This window comes from Peromyscus californicus, unplaced genomic scaffold (genome assembly GCF_007827085.1).
Source record: "Peromyscus californicus insignis strain IS unplaced genomic scaffold, ASM782708v3 Scaffold_4__1_contigs__length_199733344, whole genome shotgun sequence".
Classification (NCBI taxonomy): domain Eukaryota; kingdom Metazoa; phylum Chordata; class Mammalia; order Rodentia; family Cricetidae; genus Peromyscus; species Peromyscus californicus.
This window is the reverse complement of record NW_026294562.1, coordinates 20,522,241-20,547,092: the sequence shown is the minus strand read 5'-3', so window position 1 is coordinate 20,547,092 and position 24,852 is coordinate 20,522,241. Positions and strand designations below refer to the sequence as shown.

Sequence of the window (24,852 nt, the reverse complement as noted above, 5' to 3'; positions counted from 1 at the left end):
TAGACCAGGCTGACCTGGAACTTGAAGATCCACCTGCCATTGCCTCCCAAATGCTGGGATTAAAGGTGTGCGCCACCACTGCCCAGACATCCTAAAGTTCTTAACAGCAAGCCAAACTGAAAAACTTGACAGTAAACAATACCCTGTTATCCTGTATCTACATTTTATCCTTAACATTTGTTATTATAGCTTTTTTCTTTTCTTGTAGACAGCTTTTTACTATGCAGCCCTGGCCAGCCTTGAACTCTGCTTCCCAAATGCTTTAAATTTTGAGACTAGGCTAGATCCCAATAAGAACTCATCTAACATATAGCATGTGCAAGCCTTGGAGTCCAGCAGCAGCAACAAAAGTAAAGGACAGAAGAGGTGAGAAAGAGACGGACTTCCCAGAACATGAAAGCCGCCATTCTAAAGTATGCACTTCAACATTTTCTGGGGTTCTGTTTGCTTGGCTTAGGTCTGGAGATGGAACCCATGGCCTCATGCATGCTGGACAAGCCCTTTGCTAACTGAACCATATCCCCAGCCCCCCATCTCTCCTTGCTACTTCGTTGGTGGTAGGTTTATTGAAGGGGGGTTGTTTTTTGAGACAGAGTCTTACCTACGTAGCCCAGGCTGGCCTTGAACTTACTATGTAGCTGCAGAGGACCTTCAATCTTCACATCTCCACCTCCCAAGTTCAGGAACTGTAGGTACGTACCACCATGCCCAGCTTTTCAGTGATTTTGGGTGTACTGTATTTAACAGATATCACCACTAATTCTAGAACATTTTCATCACCCAATTAGTCCTATTCCCTTCTCTTCACATGGCCTGGCAACAGTCAGTCACTATTCTGCTTTGTGTCTCAATGGAGTTCTCAATTCAGACTTTTTGGGGTTTTTTTCTTTGTTTGTCTGTTGTTTTGTTTTGTTTTTGGCAGGGTCTCCCCATGTAACTCTGATTGTCTGGAACTCCCTATGTCGACCAGGACCAGACTGACCCCTAACTCAAGAGATCTACCTGCCTCTGCCTCCCATGTGCTGGGATGACAGTAAGCCCCTCCATTTTCCCAGCCCCCCAGCTTCTTTCGCTCAACATAATGTTTCAAGTCTCACCTGCGTTACATCAGCATGTCACTCCTTTATAGTGATAACAATCCAAAGTATGGATATACATTTCATTCATCAGTTGCTGAACACTTGAGCGGTGTTGCTATTAATGTTTGTATACAAGTTTTTGTGTGGACATAATTTTTGCATTATTTTAGGTACACATCTGAGAGCATCTTGCTCACATGTGGGTCATATAGTAGCTAAGTTCCTGTTGTTTTATCATATACCTACCTGTGCTTCTGCCTTACATTAATCCATCTCCCATGTTGGTGTACTGAAGAAAGTACCAGCATCAGTACACCTCCCCTCTAAACGCATCAGCATGCCTGTTAGTAACCAAAAGTTAGAATTTTTTTTGTAGTTTTTAACCTATTGTGTAAAATTTACAGTGAATCCTGAAATACACTGTTGAATTCCTACTGAAGCCTACCCCTGTGAGATCCAGAACAAAGGGTAGAGATAAGGGTATCAACCCTCCCACCAAGGGTCCGTCAAGCCTCTTCAGAACCTCTCCAATGATACCAGTCCTCTTATTTGTCCCCATTGAAAATTACTTTGTCTGATGGGCATGGAGGTGCATGCCCTTAATCCCAGCACTTGGGTGTAGCTGGGAGTTTCTGTCCCACCAGCCAACTCCCAAAAACCACACAGAGACTTATTATTATTAACTATAAATGCTCACCCAATAGCTTAGGCTTGTTACTAACCAGCTCTTACAACTTGATTAAACCCATATTTCTTTTTTTTTTTTTAAAAAGATTTATTTATTATGTATACAGCATTATTATGTATACAGCATTCTGTCTGCATATACACCTGCAGGCCAGAAGAGGGCACCAGATCTCATTACAGATGGTTGTGAGGCACCATGTGGGTGCTGGGAATTGAACTCAGGACCTCTGGAAGAGCAGTCAGTGCTCTTAACCTCTGAGCCATCTCTCCAGCCCATAAACCCATATTTCTTATCTATGCTCTACCATGTGGCAGCGGTACATTTTTTCCAGCACGGCAAATCATCTCCTGCTTCCTCTATGTCTCCTGGCAACTTGGCCCTCCTTTTTCCCAGTGTTTTCTTAGTCTGGCTCTCCCACCTAACCTCTTCCTGCCTAGCTATTGGCCAGTTGGCTCTTTATTAAACCAATGAGAATAATACATATTCACAGTGTACGAAAGGATTATTCCACATCACTTGTCAGGCAGATAGATCTCTGTGAATCTGAGGCCAACCTGGTCTATATAATGAGTTCTAGGACAGCCAGAGTTACAAAGCTAGACCCTGTCTCAAACAAGGAAAGACAGATGCTTTGTCTGTCCCGACACTTCACTTCGCTGTGGCGTCTCTCTCTGACTCTTTTCTCTGGTTCCTTTCACAGAGCACACTGTTTGGAAACTTCCCGCTGCCACCATCATGGTATGAAGGTACCTTAGGTTGGTCTTCATTTCCTGTAGAGGACCACGGATCGAATTTGGGACTGTGATCCGTAAGGCTGCTATGACTGACCTTCATGTGACCTGTGTGTGTGTTTCTCTTGGGTAAATACTGTTTGGACCTGAGCTACATGTGTATGTGTTTAGTTATACAAGAAACTAACTGCCAGACTTGTTCCCAAAATAGTTGCACCATTTTTCATTCTCATGCCCACAATAAGGTATCAGGCCTAAAAATGTTGTATATTTATTCATTCTATTTTATGTGAGGGTGTTTTGTCTTCACATATGTATGTGTGCCACATGCATGCTTGGAGCCCATGGAGGGCAGAAGAGAACATCAGATCTCTTGGGACTGAATCACAGATGTTGTGAACCACTATGTGGGTGCTGGGAATTAAATCCTGGTCCTCTGGAGGAGCAACAAGTGCTCTTAACCACTGAGCCATCTATTCAGCCCTGTGGGCTTACATATTTTGAGCTGAAAAAAAAAAAACCATAAATTATAAAGTGCTACTTTTTAAACTGTTTCACGTCCCCTGTCTCATCTTATTTATTTTTATTTCTATTTTTTGAGAGAGTATCTCATATAGCCCAGGCTGATCTCTAACTAACTCTATAGCAGAAACTGCCCTTGAACTCCTGACCCTTCTACCTGCCTACCAGGTGCTAGGACTATAAGCTTGTATACCATACCTGGTTCCCTATGTCACCTTAAAACTTTTAATAATCAGGTGTATAAATAATACAGCCAATAAAAACCTACCTTGACCATACTTTCATTTGAATAATGAGTCAAAATGAGGAGAAAACTTATCAAATAAACTAATTAAATAAAATTACTTCTCCATGATTAAAAACAATTTTCAACAAAGCAGGAATATGAGGGGATGTCCTCAGCTTATAAAAGACATCAATGCACAGAACCTGCAGCAAACATCACACCTAACATCAAAGACAATGAACTCCCTGACTGGTCTCATCACTCCTATCCAGTCTTGTTTCTAAGTAGAGTAACAAATAAATACATAAAGTAAATGGCATCTAGATTACAAAGGAAAAAAATGCTTGGAGTGTGCCAGATGCTTTCTACCACAACACTCAGGAGACCAAGACAGGAGGATTATCAGAAATTCTAGGCCAGTCTGGACTACAGAGTAAGATCTTGCCTGGTGGGGAGGTGGGGGTGGTGAGCAGACTATCTGCCAACGATTAATTTTAATTGTATAACACTGAAGAAGACCAGATTACCTAGATTTAGGAGTCTGATGACTTTCTCCAAACTGGTTCTATTACAAGCAGGGAACTGTGGCAAGAGCCTGTAATCTCAGTACTTGGGAGGCAGATGCAGGAGGATCAGGAGTTCAAGATCATGGTCAGTTACAGAGTGAATTCCAGACCAGCTGAGGCTGTAGGAAATCTTGTCTGAAAAAACAAAGGGGAGGGGGCGGTGGAGGAAACTGACTTGTCCTCTGCTCTGACATTCTTTCCTCTACACTTGACAAAAATGAACCTAACTCTCTTTAAAAAATATTTAAAGTTACATTTATTTATTTAGGGGGTCGGGGAATGAAGGACAATGGAGGTGGACTTTTCTGTCCTATATTATCCCGCTCCCAAATAACCACACAGAGACGCATTATTAATTATAAATCCTCAGCCAATAGCTTATGCTTGTTACTAACTAGCTCTTATAACTTAAATTAATCCATTTTTAATTAATTTATGTGCTACTATGTGGCTCATGGCTTGTTAGCTAATTTTCTACACATCCTGCTACCTCTGCATCTGGCTGGCAACTCTGCCCTCCTTCTTCCCAGTATTCTCTCAGTCTGGCTCTCCCATCTAACCTCTTCCTGCCTAGCTATTGGCCAGCTGACTCTTTATTAAACCAATGAGAGCAAAACATCTTCAGTGTACAAAAGGATTACTCCACAGCAGGACAACTTATGGGAATTAGTACTTTCCTTCCACCACTGGGTCCTGAGGCCTGAACTCAGGCAGTCAGTCTTTGTGGTAAGTGTCTCTTCCCCTCATCCATCTCACCAGCTACCAAGTCTTTTTTTAAAACGTTTTAAATGTGCATGGGTGTTTTGCCTGCATGTATGTGTACCTGCTGTGGGATGGTCTTTATGTCAAATGTGTTGCTGATTGGTCAATGAATAAATCACTGATTGGCAGTGGCCAGGTAGGAAGTATAGACGGGACAAGGAGGAGAATAGAGCTGGGAAGTGGAAGGCTGAGTCAGAGAGACACTGCCAGCCGCCATGATGACAAGTCGCATGTGAAGATGCCGGTAAGCCACGAGTCATGTGGCAAGGTATAGATTAATGGAAATGGATTAATTTAAGCTGTAAGAACAGTTAACAAGAAGCCTGCCACAGCCATACAGTTTGTAACCAATATAAGTCTCTGTGTTTACTTGGTCGGGTCTGAATGGCTGTGGGACTGGCGGGTGAGAGAGATTTGTCCTGATTGTGGGTCAGGCAGGAAAACTCTAGCTACATGTACCTGGTGCACATGGAGGCCAGAAGAAGGCATTACATCCCCTAGAGCCTCCACATGAGTGCTGGGAACCAGACTCAAGTCCTCTAGAGTTCAGTCTCACTTACTTTCTTTTGAGTTAGTCTCAATCTAAAACTCATGGGTTTGAGTAATCTTCACACCTCTGCCTCCTCAACCAATTGAACTTGGCTCCTGCTGAATACTAGAAAATACCTGGTACACACTGCCAGCCTCTTCATTGGCTTCTGTGTGTCTGTGTGCAAATGCTTTATGACTAATTTTAAAAGAACATTATATTGTACAATTTACATATTACAAAATTCATTCGTTTTAAGTTTACATTCAGCGTTTTCCCCCCAGTGGTGGAATAGAAACCAGAGCTATTCAATGAGAGGGACACAGAGTTTCATGCAATCAGGCTGGCTTCAAATTTGCTGTTTAGTCAAGAATGATTTTGAACTTGTAATACTCCTGCCTCTGCCTTCCCAGTGTTGGGATTACAGATGTGTGTCACCTCACAGATGTCTGGTGCAGTCAATTTGAAGGTCGTCGATTTTCTAATGGCTCAGAAGTAAAGCACGCCTATCAGGCGCAAGGCCCTGGGTGTAATTCCCAACACTTTATATAATAAATCATTAAACAAACTTGACCTAGTGCCGCACAACAGCAAAGTGGAGGCAAGAGGATCAAGAGTTCAAGGTTATCCTCAGCTACACAGCCAATCCAAGGAGATACACAAGGTTCTGTCACAAAATAAATAAATATTTAAAAATAAATAAAACTTGGTTAACCATTAATTCAACAATGCTATCTGGAACACTTAAAATGGCCGGGGCTCTGCTTTAAATAAACAGCTCAACATGTGCCTCCTTTGCTACCCATTATAGGGGCCTGTTCTCCATTTGACTGGTGAATTCCTTTAAACACACACACACACACACACACACACACACACACACACTTACTTTCCATATTACAGCTCCTCACAAAGGGCCAGTAGTCCAGGCAGCCCCTAGACTCCTTGGTGGGTGAGGGGGTGGCAGTCGAGAAACACTAATCTGTGGACGTTTTGCGGAGTTTCCAACCCAGTCATCCATATCAGACAACAGGATCTCTTTTCCATCTTTGACATCTTTTCGCTAATCACCACACCGATTCCTAGCCTCTCCCCCTCTCCTTTCCATCCTCGCCTGACGCTGGCGCCCGAACCTTAAAAAAAAAAAACGCCACCGCCTAAACCAAACCACTTGACGTGCTGAGGGGAGTGTGTGGAGGTGTAAGTGTGTGGAAGTGACTGTGTGTGGAAGAAACCAATCGAGTCCCCCAAGGTGTCCATCTTGTGGAATGCCAATTAGGCCCGGCTGAGCGAACCTGAATCAGCTTCCCAGTACTTCCCCGCACACAGCAGACACGGCAGTGAGGCTTCGGGGCAGCCGGGCTCCACCGTGTCCCCTAGCCCTGCAGGTTCCCCGCTGCCAAGGACACAGCATCCCCCGGCCGCGCGCAGTGGTAGGAGCCGCGCGACGTCACCCATTGTTTACAAATCAACCCGAGCCGGCAGCGTTCCGGCTCCCGCGGCTGTACGGCGCGCGGTGCCACTGCCCGGTGGCCCCGGCTTCCGCGTCCCAGGCCCGGCTCAGCCCCGGTCTCCGCCCCGCTCCCGCCCCAGCCGCGGCCCGCCGAGCCCGCGGGCAACCGAGCCGCCAGCGACGCCCGCACAGCCGCGGGGGCCCGGGCGGGGGGCCATGCCGTGCCGGAGGGAGGAGGAGGAGGAAGCCGGCGACGAGGCGGAGGGGGAGGACGACGACGACAGCTTCCTCCTGCTGCAGCAGTCGGTGACTCTGGGCGGCTCGGCCGACGTGGACCGGCTCATCGCCCAGATCGGCGAGACGCTGCAGCTGGACTCGGCGCACGACGGCCCGGCCTCACCGTGTGCTGCCCCGGGTCCCCCGGCCCCGCCTCCGCCCCCGCGGGTCCTGGCGACGCTGCCGGCGGACAAGGCCGGGGCCCCGGCGAGGCAGCTGCTGTGGCCGGCCGCGCCTGCGGAGGCCGGGGACCCGGCGCCCCCGGGGGCCGTGCGCTGCGTGCTGGGAGAGCGTGGGCGCGTGCGGGGCCGGGCGGCTCCATACTGCGTGGCGGAACTCACCACCGGCTCTAGCACGCTGTGCCCTCTGCCCCCGCAGCCCGGCCTTGAGGGACCCCCGGGGACCTGCAAGCCAAGCAACCCGCAGCCTCTTTCGGGCCCGTGCCGGCGGGGTTGGCTCCGGAGCGCAGCCGCGTCCCGCCGCCTGCAACAGCGACGCGGATCTCAACCGGAGACCCGCACCGGGGACGACGACCCGCACCGGCTCCTGCAGCAGCTCGTGCTCTCGGGAAACCTCATCAAGGAGGCGGTGAGGAGGCTACATTCGCGACGACTACAGCTACACGCAAAGCTTCCCGCACACCCGTTCATCGGGCCTCTGTCGGCCCCGGTGCACGAGCCGCCTTCTCCCCGGAGCCCTCGAGCGGCCTGCAGCGACCCTGGTGCTTGCGGGAGGGCGCGGCTCAGAACTGGGGACGACCTTCTTGTCCCTGGCAGCTAACAACCAGGGTGGCCACAGCACCAGCCTGTGGCTGGGGACCAAGAGATTCACCCAGGATTGCACCGGACTGGTGGAGGACTCGAGCATTTGAAAACGGGATAATAAACTAAGAAATACTGCCGAAAAATCGCTATTATTTTCATGGGGTCACTGAAGTTGAGACCCCCAATCTGTTTGAAATCCAGGACTTAGGCTTGTTTAAAGCAGATTTTATAGAGTGCACCGCAGGCTGTCAGCAGGACTCCTTTTTTCCGCAGAATCTAACCTCGTCGCTGCAATTTCGCGCAGACTCTGCGGGGCAATCCGGCGACCACGTGGCTACGGTGCATGCTCTCAGGATCGGCCAGCCGTGGTGGAACGAGGAACGATGATCACAGTTACATGCTGTACTTTTCAGGGCTGCTTTCTGATCCACTTTGGGGGAGGGGGGAACAAGAGTGGATGCAATTTCGGGGAGCACCCCAAAATGCTACACTTGAACATTTTATGGCAGTTAAAAGACCGTCTCATATCTTTTGCGGTGCTGGTTTTAATGTAAAACATGCGGTATCACGAAAGGACCCTCATGGGGCTAAATAGAAGTAACATTTTTTTTCCCTGTCTGTCCCCGTTTTTGCAACTGGTTGCTGTTACCGAAGTGTTGAAGGAATGTTGTACCACAAGTGGGGGTGGGAGGCGGCAGTGAGCGGTGTTGGGCCATGGAAGGGTATGGCGAAGCACGGATTGAACTCTCCGGCCTTACTGAAGTGTTTTTAAAGGCGACCCGTTCCTCCTTCGGTCAAGGTCACTGTTTCCAGAGTGTGCACCATGTTGTGGGGCACCGGCACAGAGACTAGCTGAGTTGCCTTGCTGGGAGAAGAGTGCACTGTTTTGCAAGTGCTGGAGTCCCCTAAGGACATGCGCGCCACCTCCCGGAGGTGGGGGTGCGCTGGGTGTCTGTGCTTCCCGCCTGGGGCCACCGCCCTTGCCCTTCGCTTGGTCTGCACAGAAACTGCCTTGAAACAGTGGCCCCGAATACCACCTTTCCCCCTTGGCTCTGGGGCCCTACCCAAGCGGAGTGGCGCTGAGGATCCTAGGGGCCAGGGAGGGGGTCTAAGGAGGCTCCATACAGCCGGCACTCCTTGGACGCAGTTTCACACAGCCGCTTATAATGGGCTCTCGGGGCCATTTGTAATAACAGCTGCAATTCCCTGGATAGAGGGAGTTGATTTCCTCCTTCTGACCCTCCCCCAGCTGTACCAGCTCGCCTTTGTAAGTGAAGGAAACCGGGTAGAAAATGTGACCCTCCAAATGGAAAAGCTGCAGGCTTTCTGCTATTGTGACTGTGAAGTGCTTGGAAATACTGTTCACTCCGAGCGACCGTTTCGTTTTAGTTTTATGGAGTCAATGGCTTGTTCAGCCTCCAGATGTGGCTATTGACGAATCTACACTTCGCACCGAAGTGACTGGAATTGTGGCTGTCCTGATTATAGGATTTTAACTTAACTGAAATGACTGTTTTTGAATAAATGTGTTGGGTTTTTTGTTCGCTTTTATTTTGTACTTTCCTCCAGTGGGAAAGATGTACAGCACACATTTCTCTGATCTCCATAAACATGAAAACACTTGAAATCCCTGTCAGCCTGGCTTGCGGATGGTAATTAGAGGCCTTTGTGTCTGAGCAGCTCACTAGTTAGACGAGGTCTGTGCAGCTGGGTGTGTATCGGTGCTGGCATGAAATTAAATGAAAGTGAGGTCAGGTTTTGGATCAATCCCATTCACCAAACCTCAGAGCCTATGGGTGTCAGAGACAGCAAAGTCTTAGGAAGATGCCTGACAGTGGAGGATGGTAGAGCGGCTGTCTGAGATGCTTGCTCCCCCTCCCCCTCCCCTTGGGGTGCCATTAAGTGGGTTGTTGATCAGGATAGTAGGAACACTGATTGAGATCTTATTAAATCACACCTCTCCCTTTGCTCTTAGCACATTTACTATCATTCTGTCCCAGCATTGACACAACCACCCATTTCTATTCCTTTCTGAAATACTTCAGTCTGTTCCCTCAAGGAAGGAGCTGAGCTGAGTGACGGGGTGCCTAGTGTCTAAGTCCACTTATGAAGTGGGGAAGGGACCTTGGAAAAGTGTAATTCTGTGGCTTTTCCATTTCCTCGTCTGTGCAGCAGGGACAGTGAGACAGTTCGAGAGATGGCTGCCCAGCATGTACTAGAGAATGGCCGGTGGCCCTTGGCCCTTCCTTTCCAGAAATGGCTCTAAGTAGCCAAGTGACTAGGGTCCTCATATTTTCATTCAGCAAAGTCCTGCTCATTGGGAATGCTCGCTGTCGTGTCCTAGTCGTCAACTCTCTTTTGACTCAATCTTAAATGCGTGAGACACTTACAGTCTCTGAGGGGCACCTTCTGAACACCAGCAAGGGGAGGGTGATTATAGAGTCTCATAGACAAGAAGGGGCCTCCACAATGCCGTGCTGAGCATGGGGAGCATGGGTGGACAGTGGGCCAGGGCTCTGATGTGGGCATAGCCCTGAGCGTCTCAGCCAGAGTTCTTAGTTATGGATGGAATTCTCAGAGATCTAAGTCTGAGCAATCCAGAGCTTTCTCTCCAAACCCAAACTGGCCACAATTGAATGCTAATGCACAGAAGAGCTGGATTTTTTTTTTTTTAATTGGCTTTTTGTGACAGGATTTCTCTTTGTAGCCCAGGCTGTCCTGGAACTCGATTTGTAGACCAGGCTGGCCTCGAACTCTCAGAGATGTCTCTGCCTTTGGAGTGCTGGGATTAAAGGCGTGCACCATCACTGCCCAGCAAGAGCTGGATTCTTATAGTGAGAGTGCTGCCAAGCGTGGAAGTTCATGTTTATATCCCAGCACTTAGAAGGCTGAGACAGAAGGATTGCTACAAGTTCCAGGCCAGCCTGGGCTACAGAATGAGACCATGCCTATAAATAAATAAACAGCCAGAGCTCACCCTGGAAAAATGAAACAGAAACTAGGCTTGGCACATGCTAATACTCCCAGCACTTGGGAGAAGAATCAGGAGTTCAAGGCCATCCTTATCAGTTGCATATTGGAGCCAGCTTGGGCTACATAAGAACCTTTATTTCTAAAGGAGGAATGAATGAGGAAACTAATAGATAATATGCTAAAGTACTTAAAATGCAGTATAGTTCAATAAACCTTTTTATAAAAGTTCTGCCAAGGGCAGAGGACCTAACTCAATGGTAGAGCTCCTGTCTAGAATATAGCCGGTCTTGAATTCCACAAACACACACTTCTGCCAAGGTAAGCACAATGGCATGCACATAGTTCCAACTACTCAGGAGGCTGAAGTAGAACAGGTGAGTCAGCCCTGGCGTTTGTATCTTTAAGATTTATTTTATATTTTATTTTATTTCTTGCCTGAATGTATATATGTGTGCTGCATCCATACTGGTGCTCTCAGAGGTCAGAACAGGGGTTCAGATCCCCTGGAACTGAAGTTACAGATGTTTTTGAGCCACCATGTAGATGCTGGGAACCGAATTCAGGTCCTCTGCAAGAGCAACAATTGTTCTTAACCTCTGAGACACCTCTCCTGTCCCCAGCCCCGAAGTTTGAGACCAGCCTGGGCAATATGGAAGACTCAGCCCATTTTTTTCTCTCTCTACATTCTAAGGTTTCTCAGAAAGTACCTATAGTTAATAAAAGGTAAGTAAATAAAAATTACAAATCTTGTCAAGTTCTACTACTCACCCTTGAATCCTTTTTTAGAATAGAGTAAGTCAGGATTCATATACATGATTAATGTTATTAGAACTGTATGTGCTTAGCCAGGCAGTGGTGGTGCACACCTTTAATCCCAGCACTTGGGAGGCAGAGCCAGGGGGATCTCTGTGCATTCAAGGCCAGCCTGGTCTACAGAGTGAGTTCTAAGACAGGCTCCAAAGCTACACAGAGAAACCCTGTCTCGAAAAAACCAAAAAAAAAAAAAAAAAAAGGAAGAAGAAGAAGAAGAACTATATATGATTGCATGCATTGCCTAGCAGGTTGAACCCCAGAGTTTTGTGAAAATGAAGCAAGTACTCTACCCCTGAGATATACCCAACCACATTAGAGCCTTCTTTAGCTATAACAATAGCCCAGGAACATGCGCAGGACAGTGAGAGTCTCTAAAGTAACTGATTAAGTCTATCAGACTAGAAGCCAAATTTCTGGGCTCCCAGTTCAGGCCTCTGTCCTCCCAGGTGCTCCACACCACCACAAAGTGTCCAACTTTGTTTACTGGGCAAGCCTGCATGTAAATGGTACCTCTGTGGTTGTCCAAACTGGTAACTTTGACATCAGAAACCCTGAAAAATGCTGTCCCAACTACCTATATTGAGCTATGGGGTGCAACAACTTTGATTTTCTGAAATAGGGTCTCATGTAGCCCAAGCTGGCCTTCAACTTGCTTCATAACAGAGGATGACCTTGAACTCTTGATCAACCTACCTCAACCTTCCAAGTACTGGGATAACAGGAGTCATTGAGTCCTGCAGATTGAACCCAGGGCTTCAGCATGCTAGGCAAGCATTCTACCAACTGGTTATCTCCCTTGCCCACAGTATTCCTTTTCTTACAAAATATTCTGCAAACTATGAAGACAGCTCTCTACAGAAGACGACCAGGTGAGATAAAAAGCCAAAGCTACAGACTGAATAAAACAACAAAAAAACAAAATTAATCAATTAGTAAATAAGTGGTTTGGATAAAAGGCACACAGACCACCCCAAAGTCTGCCACCCTAAGATCATTCTAAACCAGACTTAAATGCTCTTTGAATTCAACTTTTATCTTTTTTTTTTTTTCAGTTATTTTTCCAGCTTAGAAGCAGGAACATGGAGTGAAGATCAGACAACACTTTCCTACCCAGCGAAGTCTGTGTTGAACCCTGTGATCCCTTCCTTCCAATCGGAAAGGAGTTGCCTTGGCAACCAAATTACTAACTCACTCAATTAGCGTTCTCCCCCTTTCCACCAATGCTCAGTAATCACAGAATGTCAGCTCCAGAGAGCTCAGGCTTTGCAGGCTGGGGGCTCCCGCCTCATCTAGATGGAGGTGCACTCCACACGATGCTGTGAAAGCTGGTACAGGCAGAGAAGAAAAACTCTCCTGGGCAGTGTTCCCATCCATATTTAAAGGGAGTGCAAATGACCCACCCTTAACTGTGTCTCCCAGACACAGAAAGCAAGAGCTGGGCTTAGCAAGCAGTCCTCTGAGGCTACCTGTGTGCTTTGGTCCACAAGCTCATTATGTCAATAATTCATCTGCAAATTGGGGTAAACACAGAGCCTAACTTGTGGAACTGTGGGAGATAAGGATCTTGGGCAGCCCAGGCTGACCCTCACTTCTCTACAGACAACACTCACCCTGAATTCCTAATCCTCTTGCCTCTATCTCCCAAATCCTGAGATTGTAAGCATCCACCACTACTTCCGACTCAGAAAGCTATTATATAAAAGCACAATTTTGAGTCTTTTGTAGAAAAGCCTGTGTCTTAATGACTTCTTCAAAATCCCTCTCCCTCTCTTGTCCTCTCTCTTCTTCCCTCTCTCCTCCCCTCTCTACCTCTTCCCCCTCTTCCTTGTGAGGCCTCATACATAGATTGTATTACAGAGCTATATACCACCGAGTCTGATCTCTCTTACAAGGCACAGAGAATCGAGGGCTGATAGGATGTCTCAGTGAGTAAAGGTGCTTACTGCCACACTTGACAACCTGAATTCAATCCCTTAGACCCATACGGTGAAAAGAGAAGCCCATAAGTTGTTATCTTGTGTGTGCTATGGCATGTGCATGCCCACACACATACACATGAAATTAATTTTTTAAAAAAAGACACAGGGAAGCCAATGAGGAGATTCACATCGGTAATCCCAGTACTTGGGAGGTGGAGGCAGGAGAATGACAAGGTCAAGGTCATCCTTAATTAATTATTTGTTATCTATTTGTTTATTTGTTTGGTTTTTTTGAGACGGGGGTTTGTCTGTATAACAACCCTGGCTGTCCTGGAACGTGCTTTGTAGACCAGGCTGGCTTTGAACTCACAGAGAGTTGCCTGCCTCTGTCTCCAGAGTGTTGGGATTAAAGGCGTGCACCACCACCATAGGATTCATCCTCATTTATGTGACAAGATCAAGGCCAGCTTGAGTTACATGAGACCCTGTCTCAAGACACAAACCAAAATGGCACAGAGACTGGATATATGGCTCAGGGGTAGCATGCACAAAACTGTCCCTTCTGAGGTCAGACCGCTGGATCTCAAACCCAGTTTCACAGTAAAGTGTTACCAGTAGCTGAGACCAAAGACATCATCTAAATGCTCACTAAGGAAAAGATAGAGATCATCTTCTAGCCCAGCCAGGGGAACAGCTTGAGGTTAGACCTTGTAGAGCTGGGACAGTAGAAACATCACAAGCGAAGGGTAGAGTGTACAGTGAAGCCAGCCCGGGGCCAGCTCTTACGACCACCTCCTTCCTATTAGAAAGCCCACCCTCTTCTAATTCATTTTCTGTGCTCAGCTCAAGTTCAGCTTGCCTGCCCTCTGCTCTTCTGTCTGTAATTTGTGCCGAGAAAAATCATGCAGTTGTGTCCCAGCAATTGTGTTCCAGCTCATTTTGTTCCCTCCTCGTCTTATTTACCGTCATTACAGAGTTATCTCGGGGACTCATATGTGCACGCCTCCTTCCCAAAGAGATTATATATTCTTTGATGGCGGTGGAATGACAAGATGAAGAGGATGTTTTAGGCAGATTGTTGAGCCACATGGCATGGGGAATGGACTGGGGCTGAGGGGGACTATTTCTGGTCACCCAGATCCATGGCTGGCTATTACAGCATCCAGGCACCAGGCGATAAAGGCCCCGGATGGGTAGGGAGAGGAAAAGACAAGAGACATTTCAAAAAGAAAACCCACGGGCTTGAGTACAGTGCTGCGCAGCCATAAAAATGCCGTGTTGGAGCCAGACTGCCTGGCTCCTTCCTGTAACCCTGGGTAGTTTTTTCACCTCTCTAGTAATGACAAGAGTTCCCACCTGACACGATTGCTGTGAGGATTCATTGAGCTGATACTAGTAAAAACCACTCAGGCCCCTGCCCGAAACATGGCTGCAGTCAGTACTACCACTTGGTGTTGACATTCAGTAAATATTTGCAGAGCGAACAAACGAAGGGTGATTTCAACAGCCTCACACAAGCTGCGGGTGCCTGGGAAGGAGATGCGGAGCTGAGTCACCTAGAAGTCTGCAGATAGTGGGAAAGGAAAGCCAGTGGCTGAACGGGGAATGAGGAGGCTGGGAATATGGCTGAGGGGCAGCACGTTGACTCAGGAAATATGAGGCTCTGGGTTTAATACCTGGCACTGGCAAACAAAAATCACAAAAGAGAAAATGGTCAAGGGAAGGCTTCCTCAGCCAGAAGACATCCTTGCCTATTTGAGGGTAAATGGGGGATGGGGAGAGAGCCATTAAAGGGAGCTGCTGTGAAGGACCAGGCTCCTGGAGGAGGTAGAAAGAATGGGGTTCCCATTGTGGACAGGGCTCAAAAGGATTGTGTGTGTGGATAGTTCTTATGGCAGCACCCTGCGTCAGAAACTCTATAGAATAGAAAACCCCAGGATCTGACAAGGGGTTAAATCAACTTTGTCTATGACCTTCCGGCCTGGGAAAACTGGGTGTTTCTGTGAATGAGTTGCCCGTACCTGATGCTACAAAAGAATATAAACTAAGATTGATACCAAGGAGTTTAGTAACTGTTTCTCCTTATCAACTGCTAACTGACTCACAGGAGGTAACACACATAACCCCAGCTGATAGGCTGCGCAGACAGTTTGTTTAACTTATTGATTTGGGTGGGTTGGAAAGGCACAAGCTGCCTATCACCCTCTTACCTTCGCCCTGCCCGCTTCTGTTTAACTGTCGAGATTAGGTCTCACAGCCTAATAACGAAACAGACTTCCCTAGATTTCCCTGCACCCAGACACGGAAGCCATGGTCGCAAGCCCCTTCCTTCCCTCCCTTACTTTATTTTCTTTTTAAAAATAAATTTGTGAAACTAAAAACAAAAGAAAAAGAAAAAAAGGTGTGCCGGACAGTGGTGGCGCACACCTATAAACCCAACTCTCGGGAGGCAGAGGCAGGCTCTGAGTTCAAGGCCAGCCTGCTCTACAGAGTGGGTTCCATGACAGTTATCTTGAAAAACTAAAAACAAAAACAAAAACAAGCCGGGCGGTGGTGGCGCACGCCTTTAATCCCAGCACTCGGGAGGCAGAGCCAGGCGGATCTCTGTGAGTTCGAGGCCAGCCTGGGCTACCAAGTGAGTTCCAGGAAAGGCGCAAAGCTACACAGAGAAACCCTGTCTCGAAAAAACCAAAAAAAAAAAAAAAACAAAAACAAAAACAAAAACAAGGGCTGGAGAGATGGCTCAGCGGTTAAGAGCACTGGCTGCTCTTCCAGAGGACCTGGGTTCAATTCCCAACACCCACATGACAGCTCACAACTGTCTGTAAATCCAGTTTCAGTGGATCTGACACCCTCACAAAGACATGCAGGTCAAACACCAATGCACATAAAGATAAAAAATTAAAAACAAACCCGGGCGGTGGTGGCCCATGCCTTTAGTCCCAGCACTGGGAAGGCAGAGCCAGGTGGATCTCTGTGAGTTTGAGGCCAGCCTGGTCTACAGAGTGAGATCCAGGACACTTAGGGCTACATAGAGAAACCCTGTCTGGAAAAAAAAAATAAAAGCAAACCCAAAAAAGACCATATTCAAAACAAATGAATAAAAGATACTAATTAATGGTGTAATAAAGGGAAATTGAACTTCAGTGTTCAAAAACTATCAATGCAGGTCACTGACCAAGATCTAGTCCCCTGTGCCCTGGACATCGGTAGCCTTGGGGCATGCGCATAGAGGCAGCAGGAACAAGCCAATTGGCCAATGTGTTCCTCAATCCCCAGCTCCCTTCAGTGTCCTTGGCTTCCTGCCCTTGGTTCTACTGTTTTCTGTCTGCCTCTGAGTGTATTCTCATCTTCCCAGAAAACTAATGACCTGGTCTTTGTAAAGTGCTTAGGACAGAGCCTGGCTCTTGGTGATACTAAGTGCATTAGCTGGTGTTTTTATTGTTCCTGACACCATTTTCCAGGCTCTAGCAAGCCATCTTAGCTTCAATTGCCAAATCTTTATCACCAGCCTTTGTCACTCAAGTCCTAGTCCTGGGAGAGCCCAGGCTGCTGTCCCTGTAACTTCTTTCCTGAGTCTCCTAACCAACCCTCCCCACCAACAACCCAAGCCACCTGACACAAACCGGCTTCTCCTTGTCACTTCCCTAGAGCTATGGTCCCTCTGGCTCAGTATTTCAGAATGTTATCAGCAGAACATAGACACCAGTCCTTTCAGAAGATAAGAGCCATTTCAACTCTGCCTCTCCCCACTGTTCTGTGGCCACCCACTCTAAAAGGCAAGTGTCCTAGCCAAGGTCATTCCTGGGCTGAGTACTAGGAATGGTCCATTCCAAGATGCAGTATTTTTAGAAATGGCCTTTGCTTCCTCGGGTGACCTCACAGACACACTTTCAGACCCAAGGCTGGGTCTAGACATTTCTAGCTTTTACAAATGACTGATCAGTACCAGGGACTGGAGAATTCGGGTCAAAACCCAAGAAGCTGTAAAGACCATGGCCAAGAATGAGCACTTGGTCATCAAGCCCAGGGGAGGTTAGGGGTCTTCCGGGGGAAGACATCAAGCACTCTAAGCAGAGGGGTCTCTCCCTTAGTCTGAAATTCACTCAGGCTTTTGAGGCCTTCTTGAATATACACCAACCTGAGAGACGGTCAACTCTGTGCTGGCCTAGTGGAACCCAAGCTCCCCCCAGGGCTAATGGTGTCACAGTCTGGGAAGGACTAATTGTTGGGGAGACAGGCTGAAGGGTGTTCAGGGAAAGCAACCCTCTGGACTCCAGGCCTAGAACCATCTGGAAGGATTTTGTATCCAAGTTGGCAGGACACTATTCGCGACATGTGGCATGTTGAGAAAGACTGGCTTGTAAGAGCTGTGTTCAGGACAGAATCTACACGGATCAGGAGAGTGACTGTAATTCTTTTCCCCATTTCCCCTCTCGTCATTGTGGAGGACCAGTCTAGCAAATCGAGTTATTTCTAGAACTTCCTTAGGATCTAGAGGGAAATTGTTGAAGTGTTCTCTGAACAATGTTAAGTGCTATCATTATTAAAATGTGTCTGTCAGGCATCGTAGTCCAGGCCCTTAATCTTAGCACTCAGGAAATGGGAGACCTCTGTGAGTTCCAGGCCAGCCTGATCTACATAGCAAGTTCTAGGCCAGCCAGGGATGCGCAAACTCTGTCTGAAACAAAACCCAAATATTTCCTCCTTGCCCTACACCCCACCATCACCACAAAAGCAATTTGGCAGGCTCTGGCACAAAGCAAGAGATCAACTTTAAAAGCCCAGAGCTTAGATTCTGCCCTACCGCTGTGTCTGACAAAAGGTGCCCACCAGGGTATGTGCCCATACTAGAGCTCAGAAACCTTTTCCCCTCTCAGTTTGTTGAGGCCTGTACATTTCTGTCTTTGGCAGAAGTCACCACCACTCCAGCTTCATCCCCCTTGCTGTTTTAGCCAGGATGCAGCCCCCAGGATGTCTGCATAGAACAGAACCTTTGTTGTGGGTCCTGGGCTCATTTTACAGAGATCCTAGGATTCGGAATGAAGCAGCCACGTGCTGTTTGTTCTGTACCTCCCAGGCAATTCCTAGTCCCTTTGTAGCAGGATGTTCTTCGAGGGCATCTCAAACTCCATCTCATCCTCAGTCCCCAGCAACTTGCATCTATGTAGTTGATGTATGAAATAATAAATTTTTAAGACTTTTTATTTATTATGTACACAGTGTTCTGCCTGCATAACAGAAGAGGGTACCAGATCTCATTGCAGATAGTTGTGAGCTGCCGTGTGGTTGCTGGGAATTGAACTCAGGTCCTCTGGAAGAGCAGCCTGTGCTCTTAACCTCCGAGCCATCTTTCCAGCCCCATAAATAAAAATTTTAAAAAATGTCTGAGAATGGGGATGCTCTTGTGACTACTTGATGAGCCGAGGCTTGCAGGGTTTACTAAGAACTTTATTAATCCAACTCAGGAGAATATGGTGTCAAAAAAGTCTCACATAGGCTGGGTGCATGCCTTGAATCCCAGTCACTGTGGAGGTCGAGACAGGGAGATTCCAAGTTTGAACAGATCAGCCTGGGCAACTCAGTCAGACCCTGTCTCAAAATAAAAAGCTAAGTGTGATGCCATATACCCATAATCCCAGCATTTATGTTGAAGCAAGAGATGGCAAATTCAAAGCTAGGCTAGGTATGTGGGGGTGGGGGAAATGGGGCTGAGGGGATGGCTCAGTAGGTACTTGTACTTGTTGCACAAACATGGGTAATTGAGTTTGCATCCTTGGCACGTATATTGAAAAATAAATAAATAAAGCCAGGCATAGTCGTGCATGTCTTTAATCCCAGCACTCAGGAGGCAGAGGCAGACAGATCTCTGAGTTTGAGGCCAGCCTGGTCTACATAGTGTTACAGGACAGCCAGAGCTACATAGTGAGACCTTGTCTTGAAAAACAAACAAAAGTACAGTTTTGAAAGGGAACACAGTGGGTGGCGGTGCAGCACACCTGTAATCCCAGGACTTGAGTACTTGGGAGGCTGCAACAGAAGGATCCTGGGAGGTGGCTGGCCAACCAGTACAGCTGAATTAGTGAGCTCCAGCTTCAGAGAGAAACTGTGTCAATCCCAAATAAGATGGAGAGTTATCAAGGAAGAAACCTGTTCATCCCTGGCCTCCACATGCATGAACACACGTACTCATGCTCAACTGCACGCACATGAACAAAAGTTTCTTTTTTATATATATATATATATAAAAGGGGCTGAGACGACAGCTTAGTAAGTGAGTGCTTGTGCATGCCTGGCATCTGTGAACCCCAGTTCAGTCTACAGCAATACACACAGTCAACTTTAAGCAAAATGTTTTTGGTTTTTTTTTTTTACTTTTTTCGAGACAGGGTTTCTCTGTGTAGCTTTGCGCCTTTCCTGGATCTCGGTCTGTAGACCAGGCTGGCCTCAAACTCACAAAGATCCGCCTGCCTCTGCCTCCCAAGTGCTGGGATCAAAGGCGTGCACTACCACCGCCCGGCTTTTTTTCCCCCCGACAGGATTTCTTCGTATATCCCTGGCTGTCGTGGAACTCGCTCTGTAGACCAGGCTGGCCTTGAACTCACAGAGATCCAGGTGCCTCGGCTGGGATTAAAGGCGTGCACCACCACTGCAGGCTCAAGCAAAACGTTTAATGGTCTAGACCTAAACATCCTCATAAATCCATGGGGTAGAACCAAGAGTGGGCAGTTACGTTTTGAACACTTTGACTCTCCTAAGCATTAGGAGTGCACCTGTGTGTGTGTGTGTGTGTGCACATGCAGTGATTTGCTCATCATAACAAATCATGGGATGCAGCAGTAAGGCCTGCACCAAGTGAAGCTGTAGGCTGCAGTCTTTAAGCACTTGGTAGCTCAGCATGTTAGGTACCATGGGAGGGAGCGGTAGGCAGCTTGGGAGGTGCTCCCAGAGGACTTGGAAGCAGGGGTCAGCTGTACCAAAGAAGTTATGTTATAGAGGTGAGGCAGGCCAAGTAGCTTATGTCTATAATCCCAGCATGGGGAAAGCCAAGGTAGGATTGCTACAAATTTTGAGGCCAGCCTGGGCTACACAGACTGTCTTAAAACAAACAGAAATAACCCCCACCCCCACCCCTCAAAAATGCTAGGCATGATGGTACACACCTGTAATCCCAGCATTGGGGGAGTTGGTGCAGAGGCAGAGCTACCATATGCTCAAGGTGAGCCTGGGGTGCATACAGAGATCCTGTCTCAAAAAGGAAAAACAGAAGGGTGAGACAGGAAACAAGAGAGGACTGCTAACCAGAGAATAGGGGGCTGAGAATGAAGGAATGTGTCAACAACTTCCATCTGATCCTTTTGACTATTCCAAGCTATTTTACAGCCACAAAGGAAATGGCTGAAAAGTCTTTTTTGCTTATGTAGTAGTATAGGTCTTTAATCCTAGCACCCAGCACCTGGGAGGTGGAGGCAGAGGGATCCTTGTGAGTTCAAGGCCAGCCTGGTCTACATAGAGAGCTCCAGCCAGCCAGGGACACATGGACTCTGTTTAAAAAAATAAAATAAGCCGGGCAGTGGTGGCACACGCCTTTAATCCCAGCACTTGGGAGGCAGAGCCAGGCGGATCTCTGTGAGTTCGAGGCCAGCCTGGGCTACCAAATGAGTTCCAGGAAAGGCGCAAAAGCTACACAGAGAAACCTTGTCTTGAAAAACCAAAAAAAAAAAAAAAAAGAAAATAAATAAAATTATTCTTTCTGTAGACTACAGCTCAAGGCTGGGCAGTCTCGAAGAAAAAAACAGGCTGTCTTTGCCTGGACACTCCAATGCTTAGAAAAAGATCACAAGAAAATCTCTTTACCTCCCTCCCTCTCACCACAGTGCCTCCTTGCCCTCAAGCCCAGAAAACATTCCTAGAATATGATGGATGGGCTGGCGGTGGTGGCGCACGCCTTTAATCCCAACACTTGGGAGGCAGAGCCAGGCAGATCTCTGTGAATTCGAGGCCAGCCTGGGCTACAGAGTGAGTTCCAGGAAAGGCACAAAGCTACACAGAGAAACCCTGTCTGGGAGGGTGGAGGGGATGATATGATGGATGGGAAAGCCCATGGAGCAGCTTCTAAAATCCCAGAAACGGGCAATAATGACCCCAGCTAGTAAGGGCATTTGCCACCAACTCAGACCACCCAAGTTTGATATCCAGGCCCCAAATAGTAGAAGGGGGAACCTACCACGTTGTCATCGGACTTCCACAGGCTTTTCTGTTGCACGTGAACCCTCCACACACACACACTGAACACATAAATGTAGAAAAAGTCTAAATAGCCGGGTAAATTGAGCAGGACTTTAATCCCAGCACTCAGGAAATAGAGATAGGGTGATCTCTGTGAGTTTGAGGCAAGTCTGCTCTGCATATAGTGAGTTTTAGGCCATTGAGAACCTGTCTCAAAATGTGTGTAAAATAAATGGGGTTGGGGATTTAGCTCAGTGGTAGGGCGCTTGCCTAGCAAGCACAAGGCCCTAGGTTCGATCCTCAGCTCCAAAAAAAAAAAAAAAAAGTGTGTAAATTAAAAATAAACCCAGAGGCACTCAAGCACAACATGGCCCTGGCCCCAACCCCCTAGTGATCCCAAATACAGACTTTGCTTTTGAGGGTGCACCCCACATCGTCTTTCTTCCCTCTCCCACCTCCAATCAAAAATTCAGACCATGTTCCAAAACAAAAACCAAATTTATTCAGCAGACATCTTAATTGAAATCCTATAAATCAGGACCACCACAATTTCAGACACTCCGTTGCGAAGTGTACGTCAACAGCTACATCTGGAGGATGAACAAGCCATTGAATCTTTAAAAAAAATGGTTTAGCTACCTTAAAGTTTGGGGGTGGCATCTCAGAAAGTGCACCCTCAAGTTTCACAAGGGAAAAAGCCGGCGGTTTCTCCTTCTGGAGTCACATTTTAAAAATTGTTTCAGTCACTCACCGAGAACTAGCAGGTGAGGCAGCGGGGCCCCTCGGACTCTACAGAGGGTCAAAACAGAGCAGAAAAGTGTGTCCAAGGCTTTCATCCAACCCCGCACACACCACAAATAACGATGGCTACAGAGGCCGGGGGTGGGGTGGGGTTGTTTATGGCCGTTTCTGAGAAAGCTGGTGCCACGGCCAAGAGTGGTCTAGCAGGAGGAGGAGTTCTGGAAAGAAAAAAAAGCACAGAAAGCGCAAATAACTCTCCCTTCACGGCCCTGTTGGCCTGCGTGTCCTCGGGAGACTCCAAGCGGTGGCAAAAGAGACAGGTTTGAGCTTGGATTCCAAAAAAAAAAAAAAAAAAAAAAAAGACACCGCGGCGGTTAGCTCTCCCAAGAATCCCACAACACCCCACTCACAACCAACCTGACCTTGAGTCAAAGTTGGCAAGGTCAGGTCATTTACAAGTCCACATTTAAACTCAACTCTCCCCACCTTCGAGAATTCACCAACTGGGTCCCATCGCCCACCTTTGCCGTCACAAAGTAAGGAGAAAGCAGGCGCTGCCAACCCACCCAACTGCCAGGTTTTAACACTCTTCACTCCAGAACCTCTTCGATCTCCAAGTGTAGCACCATATTCAGGAAGCTTCTCCACCCGAAAATAACGAGACTATGTATGCCTACTAATCGTTTTCAAGTATTGTTAGAAAGCCCTCCTGACTCCCGCCCCTATGAGCCACATCTATAAACAATCCAAGCACACGACGTCCCCTAAGGGCTAAGTCAGGTCCAAGTCGATCAAGTAGCTGCCACAGTTCTCTCGGTAAATCCCAGGTCCTCGGCTGCCGTTGCTGCACAGCCGAGTCCGTTTTCTCTAGCAGCCTCGCACGGCCGGTAACTTTGGGGCTGTAGCCCGTGGAACGGACGACGGCTTTAGCTCCGGACTGTCCGGAGCAAAACACTGTTGGATCGGAGTAGCCGCGTCGTCTTCCTTCTCCGGGAACCCCGGGTCAGAGCCAGGCGTCCGAGGACTGCAGGGTGACTGAGTCCGGTCCGCTTCGGCCACCCACGGACCCCGGGGCGCTCGCGGGGCTCGTGGCTGCGACCGCGGCAACCGCTCGCTGGAGCCTGCGCACCGCCTCCTTGATGAGGTTTCCCGAGAGCACGAGCTGCTGCAGGAGCCGGTGCGGGTCGTCGTCGCCAGCACGCGCTCCGCCTGGGGCCCACCGCCGCTGTTGGATTCGCCGAGATGCCACGGCACCCGGGAGCCACCCCCGCCGCCCGGGCCCGGGCAGCGTGCTGGAGCCCGCGGCGAGCTCCGCCACGCAGTATGGAGCCGCCCGGCCCCGCACGCGCCCACGCTCTCCCAGCACGCAGCGCACGGCCCCCGGGGGCGCCGGGTCCCCGGCCTCCGCAGGCGCGGCCGGCCGCAACAGACGCCTCGCCGGGGCCCCGGCCTTGTCCGCCGGCAGCGTCGCCAGGACCCGCGGGGGCGGAGGCGGGGCCGGGGGACCCGGGGCAGCACACGGTGAGGCCGGGCCGTCGTGCGCCGAGTCCAGCTGCAGCGTCTCGCCGATCTGGGCGATGAGCCGGTCCACGTCGGCCGAGCCGCCCAGAGTCACCGACTGCTGCAGCAGGAGGAAGCTGTCGTCGTCGTCCTCCCCCTCCGCCTCGTCGCCGGCTTCCTCCTCCTCCTCCCTCCGGCACGGCATGGCCCCCCGCCCGGGCCCCCGCGGCTGTGCGGGCGTCGCTGGCGGCTCGGTTGCCCGCGGGCTCGGCGGGCCGCGGCTGGGGCGGGAGCGGGGCGGAGGCCGGGGCTGAGCCGGGCCTGGGACGCGGAAGCCGGGGCCACCGGGCAGTGGCACCGCGCGCCTTACAGCCGCGGGAGCCGGAACGCTGCCGGCTCGGGTTGATTTGTAAACAATGGGTGACGTCGCGCGGCTCCTACCACTGCGCGCGGCCGGGGGGGAGAACGAGAGTGAGAGGACTTCGGGGAACGGGACAGCGCGCACCGTGCGGGACCGCGGCCCGGGGCCCTCCGTCCAGTGCTAGCTTTTCTGCTCCTGAGCAACCCCGGGTGCGGGCACCGCTTTCGGGGAGCCCAGGTCCCACGAGCGGTCCGGAAAGAAGCACTCTCGGAGACGGCCAGTTGGCTTCTCCCACTCGCGGACACACCCCCCGCACACACCCAGCCCCTCCTCCGCCGAGCCTGCTCCCTCCCCACGTGTCGGCAACGCCTGCGCTGGCCCGGCTCCACTCCGCGCACCCGCAGTGGCCCGCGCGGCCCCGGGGGAGGGGTGGCCCTGACCGTGGGGGCAGGGGGAGGAAGAGGCACCGACGCTGCTGGGGCACAGACCCTGTGGCCAGAGTATTTCGACTTCCTCCCCTCCCGGCTACTTCTTTTTGCCGCAGCGTGGTTAGAGTTGACTTTTTTTTTGTCGTTCAAATTTTCTCTCGTAACCTTAGGATTCAAACCTGATTAAAAGACTTCTTTTTCCTTTTCAGCCTTTTCTCTGTACATCATACAAACAGCCCCAGGCGCAAGAACATTACACTTTGTTTTAAACCTCACATTAAATTATAAACGT

The 24,852-nt window shown here is 49.0% G+C and overlaps 3 protein-coding genes across 3 annotated transcripts in view; 1 reads left to right on the top strand and 2 right to left on the bottom strand.

Annotated features, from left to right (window-relative positions):
• Arhgap19 (Rho GTPase activating protein 19) overlaps positions 1-6,217 on the bottom strand; it is a 66,218-nt gene extending 60,001 nt beyond the window's left edge. Inside the window, exon 1 of the mRNA XM_052762908.1 lies at positions 5,993-6,217. The gene's annotated coding sequence lies outside the window, so the exon portion shown is untranslated. The remainder of the gene's footprint in view (positions 1-5,992) is intronic.
• A 158-nt stretch (positions 6,218-6,375) lies between these two features.
• Frat1 (FRAT regulator of WNT signaling pathway 1) lies at positions 6,376-9,135 on the top strand. Its single transcript, XM_052762909.1, has one exon. The coding sequence runs from the start codon at positions 6,773-6,775 to the stop codon at positions 7,610-7,612; it is 840 nt and encodes a 279-aa protein (XP_052618869.1). The 5' UTR covers positions 6,376-6,772; the 3' UTR covers positions 7,613-9,135.
• Positions 9,136-23,155: 14,020 nt separating this feature from the next.
• Frat2 (FRAT regulator of WNT signaling pathway 2) lies at positions 23,156-24,066 on the bottom strand. Its single transcript, XM_052713231.1, has one exon. The coding sequence runs from the start codon at positions 23,974-23,976 to the stop codon at positions 23,275-23,277; it is 702 nt and encodes a 233-aa protein (XP_052569191.1). The 5' UTR covers positions 23,977-24,066; the 3' UTR covers positions 23,156-23,274.
• Positions 24,067-24,852: the final 786 nt, after the last annotated feature.